General features: G+C 46.8%; 1 protein-coding gene across 17 annotated transcripts in view; it reads right to left on the minus strand.

Annotated features, from left to right (window-relative positions):
* L1CAM (L1 cell adhesion molecule) overlaps positions 1-24,364 on the minus strand; it is a 107,457-nt gene that overhangs the window by 17,892 nt on the left and 65,201 nt on the right. For 10 of the 17 annotated variants that reach the window (XM_083718404.1, XM_083718399.1, XM_083718398.1 and 7 more), the window contains 13 exons: positions 24,104-24,270; positions 22,684-22,843; positions 22,469-22,597; positions 21,743-21,840; positions 20,266-20,463; positions 18,933-19,003; positions 11,605-11,824; positions 9,919-10,034; positions 8,747-8,966; positions 8,175-8,297; positions 7,714-7,896; positions 3,616-3,738; positions 356-520 (listed from right to left, as the gene is read on the minus strand). In XM_083718404.1, coding sequence (XP_083574530.1) covers positions 356-520; positions 3,616-3,738; positions 7,714-7,896; positions 8,175-8,297; positions 8,747-8,966; positions 9,919-10,034; positions 11,605-11,824; positions 18,933-19,003; positions 20,266-20,463; positions 21,743-21,840; positions 22,469-22,597; positions 22,684-22,843; positions 24,104-24,270 — 1,973 coding nt within the window. Of the gene's footprint in view, positions 1-355; positions 524-3,615; positions 3,739-7,713; positions 7,897-8,174; positions 8,298-8,746; positions 8,967-9,918; positions 10,035-11,604; positions 11,825-18,932; positions 19,004-20,265; positions 20,464-21,742; positions 21,841-22,468; positions 22,598-22,683; positions 22,844-24,103; positions 24,271-24,364 lie in introns of all 17 variants that reach the window. The other 7 variants (XM_083718410.1, XM_083718402.1, XM_083718400.1 and 4 more) reach the window with 1 other exon arrangement.

Raw genomic sequence — 24,364 nt, forward strand, 5'->3', positions numbered from 1 at the left:
TTGGAAGTTATATATTTTAATTTGTCATGTAAGTGTAATATATTGTATTTGTTTATGTTTGTTTTTCTATCTTTTCTTATTTCATTGTTTTTATTCATTTGTATTGTTTTCTGTATTATATGTTATGTCATGTATGTTATGTATCTCATGTATATTTGTCCTTATGAAAATTAATAAAGATTTTCTAAAAAAAAAAAAAATTTTTTTTAAATCCATCTTTTTCTTTGTAGTAACCAAGCTGCAATAAATCTCTTTGTTATCCTTCCTCACCTTTTGGTCTTGTTATTGCTCACTGATCCAGCAAAAGAACCACTCTCCTTAGCAATGCAACCCCTTGGTCCGAAATACCACTTACCTACGCCACTAGTTTCAACCTCTGTCTCCCAGATGGTCTGATCCTCCCCCGTGCGGTGCGCTTTCACAAGCCGGACCCGATACTGCTTGCCTGGCTGCAAGTCTGGGATGCTGAAGGATCCCTGGCTGGAGCTGGCATCCCCTACGGTTCGCCACGATTCTTTATCTGCTTAGAAAACAGGGAGAGACAGGGGGAAACCAGACTGTGCATTCAGTCCCCTCGGCAGCCACACCCTTTCACCTGAATCTGGGTTAGAAGAAGTCAGCGCGAGCAAACCTGACCTTTTCAGCCTTTCATTTTTCCAAGCTTAAGTTCAGTTCTCCATGTTTACACATAATTGTTTGTTTTATTTTTTTTAATTCTTGTAAGATTCACCAGTGGTTTAGTGCGAACATTTTATAAGCAATATTGCTGAATATACACATTTTTTGCAAAGCATGTTTTCCCTAATATTAACACTTTCCCTAATGGAATGCATTTTTGCATGTTATTTTCACTAATATATGCATTGCATGCACCTCGATAATAAGCCTCTTATAATAAACCTCTTATACACATTACTTCCTGCCAACCCAGCAATTCGAAAGCACATCAAAGTGCAAGTAGATAAATAGGTACCGCTCTGGCGGGAAGGTAAACAGTGTTTCTGTGCGCTGCTCTGGTTCACCAGAAGTGGCTTAGTCATGCTGGCCACATGACCCGGAAGCTGTACGCCGGCTCCCTCGCCCAGTAAAGTGATATGAGCACCGCAACCCCAGAATTGTTCACGACTGAACCTAACAGTCAGGGATCCCTGCACCTTTACACATTACTTGCCTGGAGTACTTCCTTGCAATTTTCAGTGAATGTGAATTTCAAAGGGTGGTTGTGTTTTGGCTTGTGCAGAGTTTTTTGGACAGTGTGAATTCAGTAGACTTTCCTTTAAATACAAACTTAATTGTACTTCTCCCCCATCTCTAGCTAGAACAGGCATGGGCAAACTCAGCCCTCCAGATGTTTTGGGACTATAACTCCCATCATCCCTAGCTGACAGGACCAGTGGTCAGGGATGATGGGAGTTGTAGTCCCAAAACATCTGGAGGGCTGGGTTTGCCTATGCCTGAGCTACAAACTGGCCTGCTGATGCTGCCCAGGACCAGTGGTCAGGGATGATGGGAGTTGTAGTCCCAAAACATCTGGAGGGCTGAGTTTGCTTATGTCTGAGCAGCAGACACTAAGAGCACAGGCTGATTTGTATACTGCCTTTCCTCTCCTTAAAAAGTGTATATAACTATGTTATTTCAGAATTTAAGGACCAACCTCCACTCTCCAAGTTGTTGACTAAGAAACTGTCAGTATTGTTACTAAATGCCATCAATATTGTTCTGTTCTCAGATGCTCAGACGGGCTCATGACATCTGCTGCTGGCTTTGGAGGATTTTTGTGAGAAGAATTTGTTCATGCCAAGAGCAAAATTATTGGGAAATATCCATCATCTCACTAGCAGAAGAGGAATGGAGGATAGTCTTCTGCCCCATCCCTGCCTGCAGAAAGGGCATTGTGCGTCAGAGCAGCAATTAATTAGCTCCCACTTACCCAAGCAGATTTCTCTTCAAAATCCTCCTTTGCAAATATTGCTGTTTATCAATACTCGGTAATGTGAATATTTCACTTCAGTGTAAAAATGTCTAACATTTATGCCATTAGCCTAACTTGATGAAGAAGATGAATAGTACAGTGGTGCCTCGCAAGACGAAATTAATTCGTTCCTCAAGTTTTTTCTTCTTGCGAGTTTTTCGTCTTGCGAAGCACGGTTTCCCATAGGAATGCATTGAAAAACAATTAATGCGTTCCTATGGAGACCGCTTGCCAGGCTGGCGGTGCGGAGAAGGGCTTTTCTCCCCACCGCAAGCCTTCAGGACAGGTACGGGAACAGAGGGGAAGGCGCGCAGCGCTTCTCCTCTGTTCCCGGGGCTTGCGGTGGGAGGAGGGTTTTTCCTCCCCACCGCCAACATTCAGAACAGCATTCTGAATGTTGGCGGTGGGAAGGAAAACCCTCCTCCCACCGCAAGTCTTCAGGACAGCCATCCGAAGGCTGGCACGGGGAGAAGGTCTCTCCGCCCCACCGCCAGCCTTCGGAGCAGCCTTCCGAAGCCTGGCGCGGGGAGAAGGGCTCTCCGCCCTACCGCCAGCCTTCGGAGGAGCCTTCCGAAGCCTGGCTGGGGGAGAAGGGCTCTCCGCCCCACCGCCAGCCTTCGGAGCAGCCTTCCAAAGCCTGGCGCGGGGAGAAGGGCTCTCCGCCCCACCGCCAGCCTTCGGAGCAGCCTTCCGAAGCCTGGCGCAGGGAGAAGGGCTCTCCGCCCCATCGCTAGCCTTCGGAGGAGCCTTCCGAAGCCTGGCGGAGGGAGGAGGGCTCTCCGCCCCACCGCCAGCCTTCGGAGGAGCCTTCCGAAGCCTGGCGGGTGGAGGAGGTCTCTCCGCCCCACCGCCAGCCTTTGGAGGAGGTCCGAGGACAGTGGGGAAGACGCGCTGCGCTTCCCCGCTGTCCCAGAGATTTCCCTATGGGCTTTCGTCTTGCGAAGGAAGCCCATAGGGAAATTCGTTTTGCGAAGCGCCTCCAAAACGGAAAACCCTTTCGTCTAGTGGGTTTTCCGTCTTGCGAGGCGTTCGTCTTGTGGTGCACCACTGTATGTCCAAAATCTATTCACTAAACTATTCACCTTTTAGAGGATGAACACTGAATTCTAATCATAAAGAATGCTGAGATGGGAAGATCTGTGCTGTACCTGTGGTCCTCCAGATGTTGTTGTCTACAAACACCCTTCGTCCCCAACCCACCGGCCAAGCTGCCTGGAGCTCATGGGAGTTGGAGTCCAAAAACATATGGAAGGTCACCAAGGTTCTCCAGCCCTGCCCTATGCTCTTTTTGTTTCAGTAGCAAAGAGAATCCACATTTTCCAAGTGTCCATGCCTGCCACTTTTTCCAGCTTCTAGCAACACAGTCCATTTTCTGTTAGCAGGGGAGATTAAAACCAGTGCACACTGCTAAATGTGCAGGATATTTATGGACTTGGTTGACCGATGGAGTCATCTGGTGGCTATGAGAAAGCCTCTATCCTTCCTTCTCAATTACCACACCTGTAAAATTACAGTAAGTAGCATCTCAGTTTCTCTGGTGGCACAAAGACCATGAGAGAAGGGAAAGTTGCTGTGGTTTCCCCTCCCACCCACCACCCACCTCCTTATCCAAAGGGCCACAGCCCACCTTTGCTTGCTCTTACCAGTCTTGCTCATAAGATGGACTTTGATTTCCACATCTCGCTGGTTGGGTCGTGGGGTCCAGACGATGGTGGTGTAGTTCTTCCCTGTTTCACCCAAACTGATATTCATAAAGCTCAGGTTCACTGGGCATGGAGGCAGAAAGAAAAACAAGGTTGCAGAGGAATTTATTAACATTTCAATGCCTTCCTTAAGAAGACGACAGAAAGTAATGCCTGATTAACTCCATGGAGCAGGGACGATGAATCTATGGCTCTCTAGACATTGTTGGATGGCAGCTCCCAACACCCCAGACGATTAGCCTTACTGGCTGGGGACCAGTGGGAGTTGAAGCCCAAGGGCATCTGTAGGGCCACAGGGCCCCTCCCCCAGCCTTGCTACAGAGCCCTCCAGAGGGAAAAACAACATAATCAAGGCAGAAAAAGCATCTGGAAGTGATACCCTATGATCCTATGCATGGATTGATCTTCTCGGCCCATCATCCTGAAATTCTGCATGAAAAAAACCACAGACAAATCTGGAACATGGCATAGATTTTTGTTTTCTGAGAATCATTGAAGGGAGTGGGGAAGGTAAGTGTTGCTTTTCTTTCTTTCTGCTACCAAGAGTGATAGAAACGTCTGGCTGTGGAAGTCTGAAACTGGGGGTCCTCCAAGAACTAAGGTGGAGCCTTTTAAGCTCATATGGTAGAAAGGGGACCTGCCACCCTTACTGGAGCAGGTTGTGAGTCAGATGTGGAGAATGTGGCGGACTGTTGCTTTTGCAGCAAGCACTCACTTGGTTGTGAACAGGTTGTGGCTCAAGTGATGGCACCAGCAGCCTCTATTGGCATTGCTGGCTCTCTAAGCCACCACCCAGAACCCATGTTGCAATGCAGCCACATGAAATGAAAGTAGCACTTCTTCCTGCACCTCCAGAAGCACCGTTTAGCAAGGGCCCTCTCCCCTTAGGCAATCCCACTCCGTGGTAGACAGCTTGTCACCCAGCAGAGAACTTGCTGCATGAGTCACCACTGCTTGCTCTCGTGTTCCAAGCACTCCAGCCCCAACGATGACAAGCTATCATAAATTTAGTTCTCTATTGGCAAAGCACTTGATCGCATCAGTTTCTAAGGTGCAACAAATATACACACTACTCCTGCTACTTAGCTAGCTAGGAAGCTACTTCTTCAGAATTATACTCTAATTTGCAGCAACAATACAACCACACCCCATTCAGCTCACCTAAACCCCCTCATCTGATATAGTGAGTACAAGCAAGTGGCAACCTATAGTGGTGGCGGCTCCAGCTGCTCCTGTTGCTTTAAGCCCCTCCTTGTCCTCCACACCTGGAGGCAGTGTGGGAGAGGATGGAGATTCTAATGGGCCTGACTCTCTCTGGGACTGTCTCTTCGGCCTCTGCCTTGCTACAACTCTGCCCCTGCCTCCTTCTCCCAGACTCTTCCCTCTTCCTCTTCCTCTTCCCCCACCCCCAGCTCCTGTCAGGCAGCTGTCAGTGACTCCCAGCCAGTTGTCAGAAACATGCAAAGACAAGGGAATGTTTCTTACCATCCTCTTTTTATTCAGTACTTACAGAGAGAGGCTATAGAAGCCAGCCTCTGGATAATGGTGTTGTCCCTAGTGAATCTCCATCCCTCATCTCTCCCAGCTCCCCATTCATCACTTCTATGGGTGCTGCTCCATGCCCTCTGCTTCTGAGCCCTTTGCTCTCCTACTTTCAAGGTTCGCCGGGTTCTGGGAGGTGGGGTCTGGAATGCTTTCTAAAGACACTCTGTCTGTCAGCTGTTGCCCCCTGCTGCTGCTTCCTCCTTCTCCTCCTCTCCCATTATTTCCCAACTTTTCCCTCATCTGCCTCTGAGCTGCGACCTCCCTCAAATTCCTGTTGTAAATCTAAGCTGTCTTCCTCTCCCTCCTCCCTGGAAGGGTCAGGCTGGGGAGGCGGTCTCCACCATTCCTCCTCTGCCCAGTCCCTGACAGATCCTGCCTCACGAGTGGCACAGAACCCCATAAGTCACTGGCTCCTTCCCCTGGATCATCCTCCTACCCCATGGCTCTTCTGCCCACCCCTCAGATGCCTGCCCATTCCTAACATCTTGGAACCATTGCTCTTCCTTTGGAATCCACAGATCTCTGGATCCAAACAATTTTGCCCAGTCTTCTGTCTTGCTCCCTGTCTCCCCTCTCTTACTGACCACTGCTACTAAGCCAGGGGTAAATTCTGAACTGCAGGAACTTGTCATGACAACCTCCATAACTGAACCACCAAGGTGAGTCCAAAATGCACATTGATGTGCTGATGCATTACACACACACACACACACACACACACACACCGCACAAGAACAGCACCAGATAGCACAATACCCCCTTTTTAGAATGAACTGACCATCATAGAATTACTGAGCTGGCCTCTTTCTCTGACTTCCTCTAGACTAATAGTACAAACAATAGTTCAACTTGAAAGCTTTGTCACCACCTCATTCACATGAATTGTCTGTCAAAGATAGGTCTGCCAATTGTGGAGAAAGGCAGAGGCAATCTTCACACAACAGGAGAAGATCTCCTAGTTCCTCAGACAAGAAATCAAGAAAGAAAGCCTGGTCTTGAAGTATCACCTGACCAATTATGTTCTATTGGTGCAAGAAGGCTTCCTTGGTTGGCATGGGGGGTTCCTGCAGTTTGGTGGGAGCATGCAGAGTGAGTCTTTGACTGACATCCCTCAGGACACCAGTTCAAGACCCAGGGTGGACTCAAGTCTTAATACTTGTTGTTGTTGTTGATCATAGAGGCAGCCTTGTTGCAAAGCAATGCATTACCTCCAGGCAATGGATCATGGATGCCATGAAACATATCATTCTGACTAGCAGAGTACAAACCTGCTAGAAAATTCTCCATTGGAATGCTGAAGCAATGGAAGAATATTTTCTATATTCATCAGTGAGAAAGCAATGTTACACCTTGGATCTTCTGCTTCAAGTACTCAGCTTATTCACACATGAACAAGGCTCAGGCTTGCATGTTTACCCCCATGCGGCCCCTTTATTTAGTTACTTCTTTCATGGGGGAAAACCATAGTTTACCACTATGTCAGAAACAGGAAACTATGGCTTGCACTTCCCCTTTCAAATCGAAATAGCAAATCAGCTTCAAATCATGGTTTATCATGCACAAACCAAAGCATATTGGTTAGGATGAAATGGCAAAGCACTCTGTTGCCGAAGAGGGAGAAACTAACTGATACAGAGCACATGAAGGGATGAGAGAGCATGCAGGACTTGTTCGCATAGTGCTTTATCACTTGATGTCACTTCTGAAACAAGCCATAGTTATCTATTGGCCCTTGATCCTGCAAGTCCCTGATCTACATGTTGGGATCAACACAGGAATCACTCTCTTTGCATGTGGCGTATGGACATCAGGTATGCCTACTGAGTCCCCCACAAAAGCCTTTGTCTGGGAACCTTTGTCTAAAAGCTGTGCCAGGGACTTTGAACCTTATTAGTAAGAACATAAAAGAAGGTCAGTGAGAAACCTTGAGTACATTTAGCAAAACCTGGAGGGCCAAAGGTTCCCCATCTCTGACCCAGAACATACAGCTGTATCCTATAATCTCTGAGTGTGAATACAATTTCTATTTGAATTTCAAGAGTATTTTTTTTAAAAAAAGGAGCACACACGCTATCACCAATCCAGCAAACAAATACATCAAGGATTATTCAAAAGTCCTCCTCACGACCTTTTCTTATTCTTTTCAAAGGCATCTACTTTAACTTACAAAAAACAAACCCGGCAAACTATGGGTGGCCATGGGAGCAGTGCCCAAGGGCCAGGCTATGGCAGGGGGGGGTGGCCTTGCCCCAGTTTTGTGCTCCTCGTCCTAAGCAGGGAGTTTGTGCAACCTCCGCAGGAAACATCTTTTCTTTCTCTCCCTGGGTTTGACATGGATGGAGGAGCCTGTGTGGCCCTCTCAATGCTCTTGAACTCCAACTCCCATCAGCACCAGAAAACATAGCCAGTGATCCGGGATGACAGGAGTTGTTCAACAAGATCTGGAGGGCCACAAGTTCCCCCTGGAGGGCGTATCCATAAGGCTTCACTTACCTGACTCGCGCATTGCATGCTCTTCCAGAACAAATGGCTCCCCTGGCCCCACACTGGTTTCTGCCCATAGGTACAACTTGTAGGGAGTATGGGGGGCAAGGTCAGTGAGGTTAAAGTCATTGTGTTCAGCACTGATGCTGTAGGAGGTGGATTCCAGCGCCGTCTGGTTGGCTGTCTGGTTGGCTAGGCGCAAGAAGGCAGAGAGGGTTGGAGCATTAACAATTAGGGTTGTCACTATTAGTTGTCACTACTGGCAGTATATTACAAGTAACAGTAGCAGCAGTATGCTTAAAACACCATCTATACCCCCACATCCAAAGTACAGTATGCTTTATTTTTACTAAGAATATTTTTGGGCTGTTTTTCTGGACAAATGCCAAACCAAATGCCTCTCAAGCCCCCTAGTATTCCACAGACCAACCTCACTGCAAGCGGCCAGACAAACCCTTCCACGGACTCACCTTGCTGGAAGGCCAACTTGTATCTCAGCAATTTCCCATTGGGGAATTTGGGGGGCGTCCACTCCAGTTTCAGTGCCGTATCTGAGATGCAGTCCAGGTGGAAGGATGCTGGGGGACTGGGCACTGTGTGTGGAGGCAGGGAGAGAAAAGGAGAGTGAGGATAGTGAGAGGAAGCATTTGGGAAGAAGTGGGCCACATGTGGTGAAAGGAAACACTCCCATTCCAGAAGTTTCTTGGGGCTAGAAAGCTGAAAGTGAGCACCAAGAGACCAGACTGCTACCCCTGGATGTGGGAAGGCCAGGTTCATATACCAGCTCAGGCTCTGTTGTAGGATAAAATGAGGTTGCCCAACGTGTTACGATGAGGTTTGCTGGAATTTTTGTTGTTGTTATTACTGTTATAATTTATGTATGCTTTGCTACTTGCATCTAACAAAACAAGGACAGAGAATGCGGTGGGAGGACTCAGCCCCTAGAGGTAAGAGGAGCATAAAGTTAGCAGCAGGTTAGCCATATGCGTTGAGGGGAGATAAAATGTGGACGGTTTGAGGGTGAAGGGCTTAGGGCACTTACCTCCCTCCGGGGTGTTGAACTCCAGGGCCTCATTGCGGGGTCCCTCGGCCTGCCCATTCAGCACACTCATCTGAAGTCGGTACCGGCTCCAGGGCCTGAAGCCCCCCAGGGTGACTTGAGACACATCCCCTTCAATCTCCAGGTCCCCATGGGGGTGGGGGTGAAGGTAGACCTGACGATGGCTGTGCTCTGCCATGGTCCCAAAGTTTGAATAATAAATCTGGGGAAGGGGGAGAGAGAGGAACAGAGATTTTACCCCCAGTTCTGCTAGCCACACATGCACTCACAGTTGTTTGGTTCTGGCACCCTTTGTGCAAAGTGCCTCTTGCCATGTGCAGACTGCCTCCCTGCTCCAAGAAGAAGGTTTTTTAAAAACCTGATGGGAATGTAACTTTGATCATGTAAAGAGTGATTTTGCCCTTTAAATGGTACATAGTTTTAATATTATTATTATTATTATTATTATTATTATTATTATTATTATTATTCCCCGCCTTTTCTCCTGACAGGGACTCAAGGCAGTTTATAGATAAAATTTAAAGTTTAATCTATATGGGTCCAGAATGCTTCTGAGCATATCTTCACTCTTTCTCAAAGGACCTATTTAAAAAAAGCAAGGAAGCAACATTAAATGCAACATTTTATCCTGGCGTTCAGTGCAGTCAATATGGCAGCTGGACAGAAGGATGAAATTCTGGCTGGGACAGGAAAATTATTGTGAGTTGGCAGAGCTGTTCTGCATTGTACTGAAATCCTTTAGGCCAGTCAGGTGTGTGTACACTCAACTAATTTTTTTTTTAAACCACAACAATAATTCTGCAGCAAAGTACTGTATTCCAAATTCTGCACCACAATTTGTTTCCATAAATTTCTCTTATTTTGCTCTGATTTAGTCTGCAACGGCTTACTATTTCGAATAATTTAGGCTGCAATCCTATACCACCTGATCAGGGATCAGGTCTTATTGATCTCACTGGGACTTCTTTTACAGTAGATATGTCCAGGACTGTGCTGTACTATTATTTTGGTTTTGCTGGTGACAGAGCAGCATTGTAATGGGTCCGGGGAAATTTATTTGAAGAGTGGGTTATAAGTTCTGAAAACAAACAAGTAGAAATGAACAGACTTCTGCAGATGCTGCCCCCTCCCTGCTGCTGAGGTTTTGCCCTTACCTTAAATCCCCGGAGGTGGCCGAAAATTTTCTGTCTGTGAAGCAGGGTCCAGGAAATCTTGATGGTTGTGCTGTTGATCACCATAATTCCCATATTCTCAGGGACAGCTTCAGGTACTGTTGGGAGAGCAATTAATCCCATGCATTAATCCCATGTGGCCAGGCAAGAAGAAGAGAGGGCCTGAGAGCTTGAGCAGGCCCAAAACATTTCTCTACCTGAGACCAACTGGCTGGACTGGCAGGTGGCTCTTACATCAAGGCTGGCACAGGGACAGGGCCCTGGGCTGCGCCTGAGGGGTGTTGACTAGGCTGAAGAGGCTGCCTTGTGGCAGACACCTCACCAACTGCAGCAGTGGCTCACCTGTGGCCCAAAGGTCCCAGAAGGCACCCAAAAAATCACATTAAGGGCTCATCCACACTTCTGTTTGTTCCATGATTTCTAGTCAAGGGTGCAAGAGAGAGGGGGGTTGTTTCTCCCCCCGCTTTCCCTGGGTCGTAACAAACAGTGATCTGCAGAGAACCTAATTGATGTTTGTCCCAATTCAGCAGTAAACAGCAGGTTTTCCCAGGGAAAGAAGTGGGAGAAAAGATAAATCTCTCAAACCCATGCCCATACACACACACACTTTTTCTTGTGACCCCAAGGTCCCTCAAATTTGTAATTAAAAATAAGAATTATTTTTTTTATAAAATTACTAACTGTTCTCAAAGGTGCCCTGTTGTGAATTTATGATGTCAAAAGGGGTTTTTGTCCCTCATCCAACCCATGCATCCTTTTCCTCCCCCCCCTTTTACCATGCCCACTTTTACATTTACACTGGACAATTGACCATAGGTCAATTCAGTTCTTGGCCCCCAAAAGGTTAGCCCCCCCACCCCTGATCTAATGGCAGGGCCAGGCCTGATACTTGGGTGTGGACCTAATTGTTCTGGACAGCAATACGACAAGCGGGGAGGTGCTTTTCTTTAAGTCCTCAAAAATGTGCCAGCATTTTACTGCAAATTTCTCCTAATACATATATCTCGCTATGCAATTTTGTCTACTATACAAAGGTTTGCAAGTGATTATGCCTAATACAATGCATGTTATTTTCACTAATATATGATGTTTTATGGACACTTCCTCCTTGGAGAACTGTAGCACAAAATACAGAGACATGAAGAATGGAAAGGAGAGCTGCCTTTCAATTTGCATATTGTTTCAGAAAGTACACTGCTGCTTCCATGATATCTGTTGCTGCCACCGCTGCCCACATGTCCCGCTGTGCCATCACTGTGTGCCTTGCCATGTCTGCCACGGCCGAAGAAGGAACACTGCCGTTCATGCCAATTTCACACAAGACCCAAAATGGGCAGGATCTCATCCACAATCGTGTTGATTTCAAAATGTCTGCTCAGAGTAGAGCTTGGTTGGCCACAACCCTGAATTAGGTAGGTTTGCATTAAAATCTGAATGGAAGTGAGCTTCTCCCCCAAACTTAGCAACAGCAGAGCCACACTTTTTCTGATCCTAGTAAGACACCCATGATGAAATATGCCTTTTTGAAAAGGTGTTCTGCTGGCTTTAACCTGGCTTTGTTTGAAGTGTTCCTACCTGAGGTGGCCTCGATGGGTAAAAATCCAAACGGACACGCTTGTCACTACATCTCCCCCTTCCCCAATAGCAGCTCCCCCACTCCCTACTCACCTCCCTCCCCAGAGTAGCCAAGGGTGGTGTGCGGTTCAGGTCCTTTGCCAAAGCCATTCTGCGCCTGCACTTTAATCTCGTAGGGCGAGAAGACGGGGGTGTCCGTCACCACCACAGGGGGGCGCTCCACCTCCACCGTGTTCCATTGCTCGTGGTTCCTTGGTCGCCACTGCACAAGGTATTTCAGCATCGGGGCGTTCCACTCCCTGCGAGGCAAGGGCTGAAAGGGAAGGGGTGAGGGTGGGGTCAGAGGAGGTAAAGGAATGGGGAACAGCAATGCTGAGCATTAGAGCACCTGCGCTGGATCAGGCCAGAGGCCCGTCTACTCCAAAAGCAACCAGCCAGGTGTCTCTTAGTGCTCAGACGCAGAGCAATAAACGCATGGAGCTTCCCTTGCGGCTCCTCCCAGCTCTTTTCGCCTCTGTTCATGCAGCTGCCGCTTTAAACCATCATGGCTAAGCTCTTTGGCTAAGACGTATCCTGCGTGAGATCGTGTGATCCTTGGGGGAGGGATCAGGGGGAAGCCACCAAACCTTACGGGCTGTTTTCATTTCATTTATTTATTTAATAAAATTTATACACTGTTTGATTGTAAAGAAAACTTCAAATAGTCTACAAAAAAAGACAAAACAATAAAATGGTTGGAAATTCACAACCATACTTTAAAACATACAAAAACAAAATTAAAATACTAAAACAGATTAAAATTCTGATGATAGTGAGTTCTGTGCTAGTTATGGTTAAGTGATGAAGTACTTTTCTTTCCTTTATTTTGGCACACCTGGTGTTGGGAGAAAATGGAAAAGCAGGCCCCTTTCACTCTGGACTTATCCACCCTTTCCTGTAACCCCCTTCCGCCCAGGCGCAGGTCCAACACTCTGTGTCCAAGCGCTTTCCCAGGAAAACCCACTCTTTAAAGCTGAATCACAAAAAATGGCAATTTGGGTTTTCTGTGGATTGCCTTTTGCTCCAATTCAGTTTAAAGAGCGGGTTTTTGCAGGGAAAGCTTCAGTGACCTACTCAAGGAGCACCCAATGAGATTTGAATTCAGATTGCCTTGGTCTAGGTCTGCCATTTTAGCCGCTGTCTCTTCTTCAGCCCTGAGGCCACAGCACGACAGGCCCCAATCCTGCAGAGGGGATGCTTGAAATATATAAGGGAATTCCTTGTAGGCCTGCCAGGACAGCAGCTGGAGAACCAGTGGTTAACTTTCAAATGCACAGAACAAGGAGCTCCTGTCCATGCCCACACCAGACCTTTTCTCCACCTTCTTCCTCTGTTTGCAGTAGTAAACACTTGCCCTGTGCATATGAAAGAGAAGCCAGCAGAAGGATCACAGGAGGAGCTGAGTTAAATGGATGTCTGGGTATGGGCTTGGCTGCCCCACCCGGAAAAGAAGGGAAACTGCTGCATCCTCTTCCCACGCCCGCCCGCCCCTCCTGGTCAAAGGGATACATGAGCATTGGGGTCAGGAGAAAGGGCTTGTCCAGCAGCCCAGACACTGGAAGCATATCTTTTTAACTCCTGGTGTGTGGTCTTAGCTCCAAAAGTTGGACACGGCCCCAGAGAAACATTGCGTCAGAAGTGTCACACTTTTCCAAGGGTCCAGCAGGGGGAGGCAGTGGCTTAGAAGACCAAGGGGGCCCCACCTGAAGAAAGGCTCTATCTATTGATGGTGTTTCCTGCTTGGCAGGGGGTTGGACTCGATGGCCCTTGTGGTCTCTTCCATCTCTATGATTCTATGATTCCCCACTCCATGCTAAACATGGCTATAGCTTAGGGTCCCACTCTCTTGGGAGCCCCCAAAAAAATTAATGGAAAAAAACTGGATGTACATTTCCAAAATATAAGATAAAAAACAAATAAAATAAAACCTACATACAGCAACAGTGGCAAATGGCTTTAGATACCTAAAAGGTAAAGGTAAAGGTACCCCTGCCCATACGGGCCAGTCTTGACAGACTCTAGGGTTGTGCGCTCATCTCACTCTAGAGGCCGGGAGCCAGCGCTGTCCGCAGACACTTCCGGGTCACGTGGCCAGCGTGACGAAGCTGCTCTGGCGAGCCAGCACCAGCGCAGCACACGGAAACACCGTTTACCTTCCCGCTATAAAGCGGTCCCTATTTATCTACTTGCACTTAGGGGTGCTTTCGAACTGCTAGGTGGGCAGGAGCTGGGACCGAATGACGGGAGCTCACCCCGCCGCAGTGATTCGAACCGCCAACCATGCGATCGGCAAGTCCTAGGCGCTGAGGTTTTACCCACAGTATTAGGTCCATAAATTACAATAGCATATATTCAACACAAAAAACAGCGACAATTTGTTGTTGACAAAGGACAGCTGGACATATAAAGGGCCCCATGCCCTTCAGTAGCTTAGGGCCTCATCAAACCTAAATCCGGCCCTGCTAGGCTCTGACACCTTTCTTCACTGACCTCTGGCTCTTGCGACTTTAATCACTGCCTAAAGCAGAAATTGAAAAGGCAATGCTTTGTTCCTCCAAGACTTCCCGCACAAGGAGGCAAACCTCACAAGGTGAAGGAAACAGTAAGGTTTGTTTTCAAGAGCACACCATTTTTGCTGTTGTTATGCCTTGGTGGGTGTCAAGTGTAAGAACTCTTCATCAGAAGCAAAATGAACTTTTTGCCTCCTGAATAACAGATTTCCTTGGGCCGGATTCACGAATGTGGTTCATTTAGCAGAAGTAGCGCAAGGACTCCCACTAGCACAGCGGGGCTTTCCCTGCTCTCCTCCCCATGTGCCCCCACTTCCTCAGTTCCACTCTGGAGGGTCAGGAGAACCCACAGAAGGAAGGAACACGGAGATTGGTTTCCTGCGCAGGTCGAAATGCTTGTGCTGATGGAACAATCTCTGTAGCAGAACACTGAATTCTACCCTTTGTCTTTCTGTGCGATAAAATGGGCTTTATGTACCCAGTTCTACCCAGTGCGAAAAACCCCACACAGGCTGAAATTTAAGCTACGAGATGCCAATGAGTAGAACTCCCCATCACTTCTTTTTACTCAGTGCTACTCCCTCACTACTAACAAGAGACTGGTCCACTTGCTATCACCTGCTGAGCAAAGCAAAGGAGAACTTTCCCGTTAAATGCTTTTGTTCACAAAAACTTCTTATGAGGCTATGGAACTTTCAACGCTTCTGGGCTTCTTTCCCAGTTTTACCCTGAGTTAAAGATCTCATTCTAGGAAGTGCCTCTAAGATGAAACAAATACAACAGAGTTGGCTTTTTTCTTTACCCACTACAAAATAAGACAATGTCTCGTTTGAGATGCAAAAAGTAATTTACTGCCCTGCACAAAGCATTCTTACACCTGAAACATGGAACAGCAGAAAAGTGGAATGCTTTGGAAAATAAACCATACAAAGCCCTTTAGCACCTTGCAACCTTCTTTGTTCCTGTTGGGGTCTGGAACAGGTGCTGTCCTTCCTTTTTCATCTCCCCACTTCACCACTTAAAATTTCTATGCTAGGAAATGCTTCACCTGTAAATTTCAATCTACTGTGCCTTTTAGGCTGCTGTTGAAGCAGGGCAACCCAGAACTGAAGCTATGTAAAAATTAGTCACTTAAAACACTGCAAGGTTGTTATCCGCCTCACCTCCACTCCCTGCTGTGTTTCAAGCTCATTTCTTACACTTCTGTACACACCAAGTTGGAGGTGGGGATATTTTCACCCCATGCCCATTAGCTGATTTGCTTCCCCACACTGAACTCCAATCACTGGAGCTCTTAGCTGTGCATGTGCTGTCATCTGCGCATGCACAACGGCTGTCTCCAGCCTGCACACCTCAACTTAACCACTCCTTTCATTTTCTAATTGAATGGAACCTGGTTTGAGGGAATGTGAATTCAATAGTATTCCTCAAAAAGCTGCAGAATACAATGGAGTGTGGCTAATGTCAGGGGTACTTCACTTCAAACAACAGTGGGGGGCACACTGGAGCTGGAGTAAATACTGATGTACACACGGCCTGAATGGAAAGTACCGTATTTTTCGCTCTATAAGACGCACCAGACCACATGACGCACCTAGTTTATGGAGGAGGAAAACAAGAAAAAAAATATTCTGAATCTCAGAAGCCAGAACAGCAAGAGGGATCGCTGCGCAGTGAAAGCAGCAATCACTCTTGCTGTTCTGGCTTCTGGGATAGCTGCGCAGCCTGCATTTGCTCCATAAGACGCACACACATTTCCCCTCACTTTTTAGGAGGGAAAAAGTGAGTCTTATAGAGCAAAAAATATGGTAAATTCCTGTTCTTTTATAGGGACATTTGCCAGGTACCATCCTCGTTGTCTTTTCATAGCCAAGTGAAGCCCAGGCTTTTTACTGCAACATGTTATACTGCTGAAAATGGTTCAGAAACTTTGGCTGGTGCAGAATTTGGTCTCCAGGTTGCTCACTGGGGCAAGATGGTATGAGCATATTACGCTGATCCTGGCCCAACTGCCCATTGCTTTTTGGGCACAATTCAAAATGCTGGCTTTGACCAATAAAGCCTTAAATGGCTCAGGACTGCAATACCTCAAAGACCATATGAACCAACCCAGACCCTGCAATCATCAGCTGAGGCCCTTCTTCACGTGCCTCTTCCACGAGAGGCCCAGAGGGTGGCAACATGAGAATGGATATTTTCTGTGGTGGCTTCCCATCTGTGGAAGGCTCTCCCTGAGAGGCTCATCTGGCATCCTCACTACACATCTTTAGGCACCAGGCAAAAATGTTTCTCTAGAACCAGGCCTTTGGCTGATTGAAAATCCTATGGCCTTTTAAATGTGTTTGTGGAGGAGGAGTTATTGGTCTGCTTTTGCTCGTTTTATTATGTATCTTATGTTCTCATTTTGTATTTTTATGTTGTGAATCATCCTGTGATTTTCAGATGAAGGGCAGTATATAAATTTAATAATAATAATAATAATAATAATAATAATAATAATAATAATAATAATAGAATAATAAAAATAAGAAGCTGCTTCCCACTCCTTCACTAGATGGGTAGTTGCCATAGTTTTCAGGTAGATGTGGGTGCAGGATGTCACCAACCTTTTGAGAGTCATACAGCAGGCAGAAGCTCAACAGATGCTGCTTCTCCCTCTAGATGCTGGTGTGAACAGGTGTGTGAATTTGAACTTATTTCTATGGTTCATCTCATATCATAAGTATAAATATTGACATAACTTATATATGATATGAGCTTCTCCATCATGAACTTAGCTTGACCGTGGTACAAACCTGATACCAGCCATCATACCTGTATCCAGAGGTGGGTGCATGTGGCAAACTGTGGGGTTGGAGTCCTGGACTGCACCCACTTCAGACTACAGGGATGACGACACACGTGCATTTTTCTGTTCTTTCCACTTAAAAAGAAGAGAGAGAGAAAAACTCTCCCTAGAACATCAGGGAGAAGTTTATGCTGAAAACGTTTCTAAACTTACAAGCTTATTTGCTTCATGCAGCAATTTCTTTATTTAACTTGAGGGAGCATTCAGGCACATTAAGTTCCCCTAAAGAGGCTGAAGTGATACACCACAGGTTGCAACCTTGCCCTCTGATGGGGAGGGAATGCTAATCCATACCCTCTGGTGTCCCAAACAAAAGTCATCACCAGGAAGATAATTCCTCTTGACAGCAGCCACCATCCTGGGTTAAACAGGAAATGGGAGCCACATGGCAAGCCTCCCTCAGGGCCAAGACTGAACTGCGAGGGGCAACCAATGCCAGGCCAGCTGTGGTTAACACAGAGTGTCCCCTCCACCGCCTGTATTGTGATAACATTTGTCTAGCTGAACTTGGTATTTGCCTCCCCGAACGGAAGCGTCTGGCACCAGCTCCCTCCTGGGAACGCAGCCCACAGTCCTCATCATTATGGCAAGCGCAAGCATTTGGGGACAATGCCGGCAGCAAACACAGTGCAGTGCGAACATGCCGCCCCTTTGCACGGGAATCCAAACAACACAGCAAACCCAAACAGAGCGAAGATAATAAAAGGCCCAAGTGGCGTGTGCGCACTGTGTTGCCTCAATAGAAACACCCCACTCTGGCACCCTGTGTCAGCACACTCCACGTGCCACCTCAGTGAAGAGGCCACTCTCTCACTCTCTTTCTCACACACTTGCTCTGCAGGGCTGGAATAGCGGACACAAAAGAGAGACATGAATGCAGGTCCTCCCTCATGTAATTTGGGCTTCAGAGGACACAGGAACTGAGAAAGAAGAAGCAGCGCCATTAGTCAAAATGTGTGCCAAGAAAGGAGAAGAGGGTGGCGGGAATCCCCCAGAACCAAGAGGGTCATTGGCCTGTCTCACTCAGGGGAAGATTATTCCCAGAATCCTAAATATAGTGACTGAAAGTGAAATGAGTGTGAGCTGGACAGAGCTGGTTCAAATACCACCTCCATTTCAGTGCCCCTGACACCTGTAATAAAGGGTTAAGAATGCTTGGCCTACTTTACAGGGTTGTTGTAAGGAATACTGAGACCATGTATGTGAAATGCTCTGAATGTTAAAAAAAATGTTTGTTTTGTATTAGCTGGGATAAATTTAATTGGGATGGCCTGTGGTTGATTCGTTATGTTAGATTGCTTTGGGATTGACTTTGTTTAAAAGGGCTTTTATATGTAGTATTATGAAGCCCTGACTTTTTTGTTTGTACACTGAGTTTTGGGGAAAGTGGCATAAAGCTGCATGCAAACAAAACAAACAAACAAACAAATCCTTGAGTGACTTTCGTTCAGACCTTAACGTCTGCCTGATTTCGTTCCACTGGTGGCTTCCGCTGGGGACACGCTCTGCATTGTGTTAGGTCCGCCCCATGCTGTGAGCGGCTCTTTGTGTTCTGAATTGTTTAGCAGGCACATTGACAAATGCTGCAGCAGAGGTGCAAGAGCAAAGTGCTGAATATGTGATGTGAGGCATGGAGATAATAATACTGACCAACCTTACAAGGTTATTGTTAAGATTACAAGAAGACAATATGTGTGGCTCAGTTGGACCACACAAAGCAACACACATACAAAGCAACTGGCCTCCAGGAGCATATTGCTTTTGTGCCTTGAAGAAATACCCAAATTCACCTCAGAATTTAGGTTTAGGCAAAATCCAACAGCAACTCTTGCATCTGCTCAACACATAGCTGTCAACGTTTCCCCCTTTTTAAGGGACATTCCCTTATTCCAAATAGGATTCCTTGCAAGAAAAGGGAAAAGTTGACAGCTATGGCTCAACATGCTGCTGTCAGCCAGGCCACTAACACTGTGGAGGAGATCCAGGGATACCAAGACAGGGCTACAAGAGTAGTTATATTTTACCGTCCAGGTGATGATCATATTAGTAGTCTCGTTCCCCTTTCCTTTGACATCAGATGGATTCCGCTTAGGGGCTAGAAAGTAATGGGTCACAGTTAGGTCTGCTTATATATCAGCTCAGACAAAGCACCCACCATGACTAAGAGGCAGGTAATGGCATTTTCTTATGCCAAGCCACTTGTTCCCTCTCTTTCTCACGTCTGGGCTGTGAGTAGCCAAAACGGTATCAAACATGAGGGAGGAAATAGCAGGCTTGGGGGGGGAAATTCCAAGGTTTTCAGGAATAAAAAAAATATTTAGGAGACAGGAGACTTAACAGAGGAAAAACCTTAAAACAGTCCAATTAAGATCTGTGCATGCTCAATGGCTATGAAATTCTGCCTGTTGCAGGCCGGTGGGGAGGGGGGAGAGGAAAGCCTGGTGTGGGGAGGAATGGAATAGTGGGGCTGGAGCCCTGGACAGAAGCACTCTGAGCTGTAACATTTTGCTGCAGGGCCCCATTTATCTGTGTATCACAAGCACGGTTTAGTCTTACAGGGCAGGGCTGGCTCAATAAACTTTGGCAACTGAGGCGAAACAAAAAATGCCACCCCCACCCCCCACTGCCACTGCCAGGGAAGAAGGGCCAAATGAAGATCTACATCAGGAGCAAGGAATAATAATTATAATAATACTTTATTATTCATACCCCGCCCATCTGGCTGGGCGGCTTCCAACAAAATATTAAAATACAGTAATGCATCAAACATTAAAAGCTTCCCTAAACAGGGCTGCCTTCAGGTGTCTTCTAAAAGTCTGGGGGCTGTTTTTCTCTTTGACATCTGATGGGAGGGCATTCCACAGGGTGGGGGCCACTACTGAGAAGGCCCTCTGCCTGGTTCCCTGTAACCTCACTTCTCGCAGGGAGGGAACCGCCAGAAGGCCCTTGGCACTGGACCTCAGTGTCCGGGCAGAATGATGGGGGTGGAGATGCTTCTTCAGATATACTGGACCGAGGCCGTTTAGGCCTTTAAAGGTCTACATTGGAACAAGGGCAGGAGGAGAGTAGCAGCCCCTCCTATTCACCAAGAGGCCGCTGTAGAGGTGGCATGGGGGGTGCCGCCAAGGAAGCAGCAGATTCAGCCTCCAAAGATCATGCAGCACCTGCTGCTGCCACCATGGCAGCAGTGGGCAATGCACTCCTTGGAGTCTGGATCTGCTATCCCTGTGGATCCTGCCGCTCGAGGCCATCGCCTCACCTTGCCTCATGGGTGGGCTGGCCCTGCTACAGGGAACGATGCATATAGAACACCTAAGCCCCAAACATGCTTCTCCTTGGCATTGTCAGCCTCCTTACCTGCAGGATTTGTGACATAGCTGACAGGGTGGGAATTTAGCGGACTGTCCCCATGGTCATTTCTGGCCTTCACATAGAAGTTGTATTTCCTGAATGGAGAAAGGTGAAGCGTGGCCCACGGCTGGTTTCCTGGTACAGTGGTTAACTTTTCCATTTTTCCTTGCCCAAAGTTGCTTTCGTCACAAAATACAGTATACTCTGTAGGGAGAGTAAAGGCCATGTCAATAGTTTGACTAAGCCCCTCCGAGAAATAATCAAGGTCATCACAGCCTTTGACTGGGAAGCCCCACCATAACCAACTGGGAAAGAGATGCATTCTCTGCACATGCTCAGAAGCGTTCATTTCCCTGCAGCCAGTCTGAACACACCAACGAAAATAACATTGGAGCAAATGTGTGACTTAAACAGAGCTTCCAGTTCCAAGTATATCTCAAATGAAGCACTGCATTGCTTCACACATAATACAGCAACAAACCCAGCAAGGAGTCAGAACCAACCCCTTATGGCTTTCTGACAAGAATACCTTCAGGAGACAAGCACTTTCTAACAGTTGTTTGTCACACTTGAGATGTTTAGTTCTATACTTACAAAAATGAGCTGTGAGTCTAAAGCAGGTACTAATGAGATTCTTTACAAACAGATTCAGGTAGAAAAAGCACCTCAGTTTAAATGCCAAAATACATTGGTAGCGGCAGGGAAGTGTTATGATGCATTTACAGCCATGGTCCTTAAGGCCCACCTGGCTTCAGGATGAACTCATTTTCTACCCTGCCTTCTGTTGCAATTGATTGATTGGTTTATTACAGCCATTGGCCCATATCTAAAAACAATACATCAAAATTTATCCAAAATTTATGCAAATAATAATTGGGCCTTCGCCACAGGCAAACCGCAGAGAGATGCCATTCTGCATCCATAGAGAATCGTGGCCAAAGATGCCTTTCAATTTGTAAAACAAGTTCAGGTTGCAGATAACTCTAGTATTTATCCTGTCTTTGTTTTAAATGCAGCTAGATGTGGAGGACACGTGGATAAACTACCAGGGAATATGGTTGTTCTGCTGAGGTGATTTCAGGAGCTGCTGAGAAAGGAAGAAATAGGGGTACAGGAGGAAGCTAAAGTTTATAGGCATAGGCAGGAATTGGGGGGGCAAAGTAAAACACTGAAAGGGGTATCAGGCTAGTTTGCAAAACAAAAAGATAATAGTGTGTGCACATTTTGCATTTCTACAGGTTTTTTAAAAAAATGAAATCTGAGGGTTATGATTTATTTGGTGGGGGGAATAGCTGCCCCCATGTTTCCCCATCCTGACATTGCCCATGGTATGACTGGATCCTGCCCTCTCACCCAAACACATTCCAAGTGTGAGAGTTCTGAAGAAAAGCCAATAATTCGGAGGCTTTGAGTGAGGATTCCAAACTGGTAACATGGCAATGCTGGCTCTAAGCACCTCGGTGCACTCAGCCCTGTTTCCTACCTTTGATAGGCCTGTTGTGATCATCTCCTGGTGTCCACGTCAGCTTCACCTGCCAGTCCTGCTGCTCCGACAGTTCCAGATTTGACACAGGGCCAGGACTGCCTGAAAGAGAGACCATCATGTGAGCCACGATGAGGGAGCAACCACAGGATGAAAGCCCCAAATCTTCTTTGTATCTCCTTTAGCAGTTTTCCCAGAGCTGAACCAAAACATTTTGGATCCTGAGATTAAAATTCCAAATGGCAGCTCTGTCTCTCCCCACCCCACCCCATGGTATAATTAATGTTATTATTATTTCACTAACTGATAGGGCTATCTAGAAATGGAAGTAGTTTTATTTAATAAATATTTGTCTTTTAAACATGTCTCTCTCTCCCATGCACACATATATCAATCTCCTCACAACCCGGACTCAAATAAAACTTGCTTCACAGATGCCTTCGGAGGCATGTTGAAGGAAAAAGCATCACTTCTCTCTCTCTCTCTCTCTCTCTCTCTCTCTCTCTCTGTCCCTCCCTCCCCCACCTTGAGTTCCCTTTTATAGTAACACCAGATTCACCTCAAAACATCAAAAACCAAAAACATGTGCCCCAAATCTACCAGCTGCAGGAACTACCTCACTTACCATCACTTTGCTCTCTCAGTAACTTTGGAGTCTAAAGAACCCAAGACAACCATTTTACAAGAGGTAAAAGAACCCATATCTGATTTCTCCTTTTTTGGTACTTGCCATATACCCAAAGCTTGGCACTTTTCTCCACAGAGTCAAGAGCTGTCCAAGCCCGGCAGGTGTATATTCCTTGGTCAGAATAGTCCAGGTCAGTGATGGTCAAGGATGTGTCATTGATGAAATACCTAGCAGGTGGATAAAATAAGAGTGCTTTGTGGTTTCCCTCAGTCCACAGGCCCCCTCACAACCCTGCCCTGCCCACACCACTCACTTGTCATTGTCAGCGGACTCCTTAACCAGCTGCCCTTTTCGGTGCCACTCAAGACCAGGGCCTGGGATGGTGTCATCGAACAACACTTTGCAATGGAACGTCACATGACCACCCTTCTCCCCTTCTGTGTTTGTAGGCTCCACTTCAAACTGTGTGGCTCCTGGAACAGGGACAGAATGCAGAGTCGTGTCATCTCTCCCCACCATGCCTTGCTATGGTTGGAAGGATGAGATCTCAATAGCCCTCATGGCTTCTCTTTCCCTATCATCCCACAGTGTGACTTGAGCACCTCTCATTGCAGACAGGGCCAGGCAACAAATTCTCAGGCAATGCAACATGTTAAGAAGTTCTCCTGCACACACCTCACTGAAATGAACCAGGTGACCACTTTTGACCTGTTTCCCACACTTTTACCTTGAATGGCACCCCAAACCAAGTATTCCTAAAGTTGCTCTGATTTAAATTACCTTGGCAGTGGCCTGAATATGTTAATTTTAGGCCAACGTACAAGACAAAAGGCAAATTTAAAATGTGAGCATGAAAAGAAAACAAGATTTGCTGCCACCCAGGAGAGGTATCATTCTTACTGTGAGGTTACCAAGACAGGATCCTCTTTCCACTTCTCAGAAGAGGGCAGAAGACTCAGGAGAACCTGAATCATCTCCTGATTTCATTGGGGAAGCAAGAGGCAACATACAAAACTTCAGTATTATCTATAAAATCTGTCTGTGGAGCTGGCTATACAGGAGGATGGAGATATTCAACTAAGGGCCTTAGAGGCTGTGGCTGACAGCTCAGAGTGGGCAGAATGTAGTCCACGAGGTGCCCTCCATATGTTGTTGGCAGGGGCATCCCCTCCCATTTTGACACCTGAGGTAAAACAGGAAGGGTGCTGCTCCTGTCAAAGCTTTGCTTACAAGGGACACACAGTGCAGCTTCTGGCAGCATCTCATGGAACTCTCACAAGAACTTGTCAGACGCCACTGCCGCTACTTCTCCTCACTTTTCTGATGGTCACTGGGCTCCACCCTGCAGGGTTCAGCTGCCCAAGGCAGCTGTCTCAGTCTGCCTCATGGGCAGGCTGGGCCTGGTTGCAGGGCAATGCGAGCTGAAGCCAATGGGGTCTGTGGTCAGGGGGAGGATAGAAATTGTAGTCCAACATCTGACACCAAACTGTCTACCCCACAAAGTAAGATCTGATCCCTTCCCCTGAGGCCTTTCCCTCTGTTTACCTTTAGTGTGACTGCTCAGGCTGGAGAAGGCAGAAAAGTGGAAGACCTATTTTTCATCATACCTCAATGACCTATGACTGCTATCTTCCCATCAAGCCTCATTATGCCTTACTATTTCCTATTCGACTTCTCTTCAAATTCATAACCCATCTGAGAGGTGTGGTGCATTCTGGGAAATCTGCTCCCACCTTTGACAAAAAGGTGGGCAACGATGGAGACATTGTTCTGATCATTCTCAGCAAAGCATGTGAAGTTCCCTGCATCCTCACGCTGGACTTTCTCAAGCTGCAGGGTTCCATTTGTGAATAGAAAGCTCCGGTAATCTTCCATGATGGAGTACAAGCCTTCTGTAAGCCTGGACATAAGAGCAAGAGGGGGCACATCAAGCGCATGAAAAAGAAAATGCTCTGTTGTCAATATGGTTAGTGTTGCTGTCACTTAAAAACAAA

Source organism: Podarcis gaigeae, assembly GCF_964106915.1.
Source record: "Podarcis gaigeae genome assembly, chromosome: 17".
NCBI classification, from domain to species: domain Eukaryota; kingdom Metazoa; phylum Chordata; class Lepidosauria; order Squamata; family Lacertidae; genus Podarcis; species Podarcis gaigeae.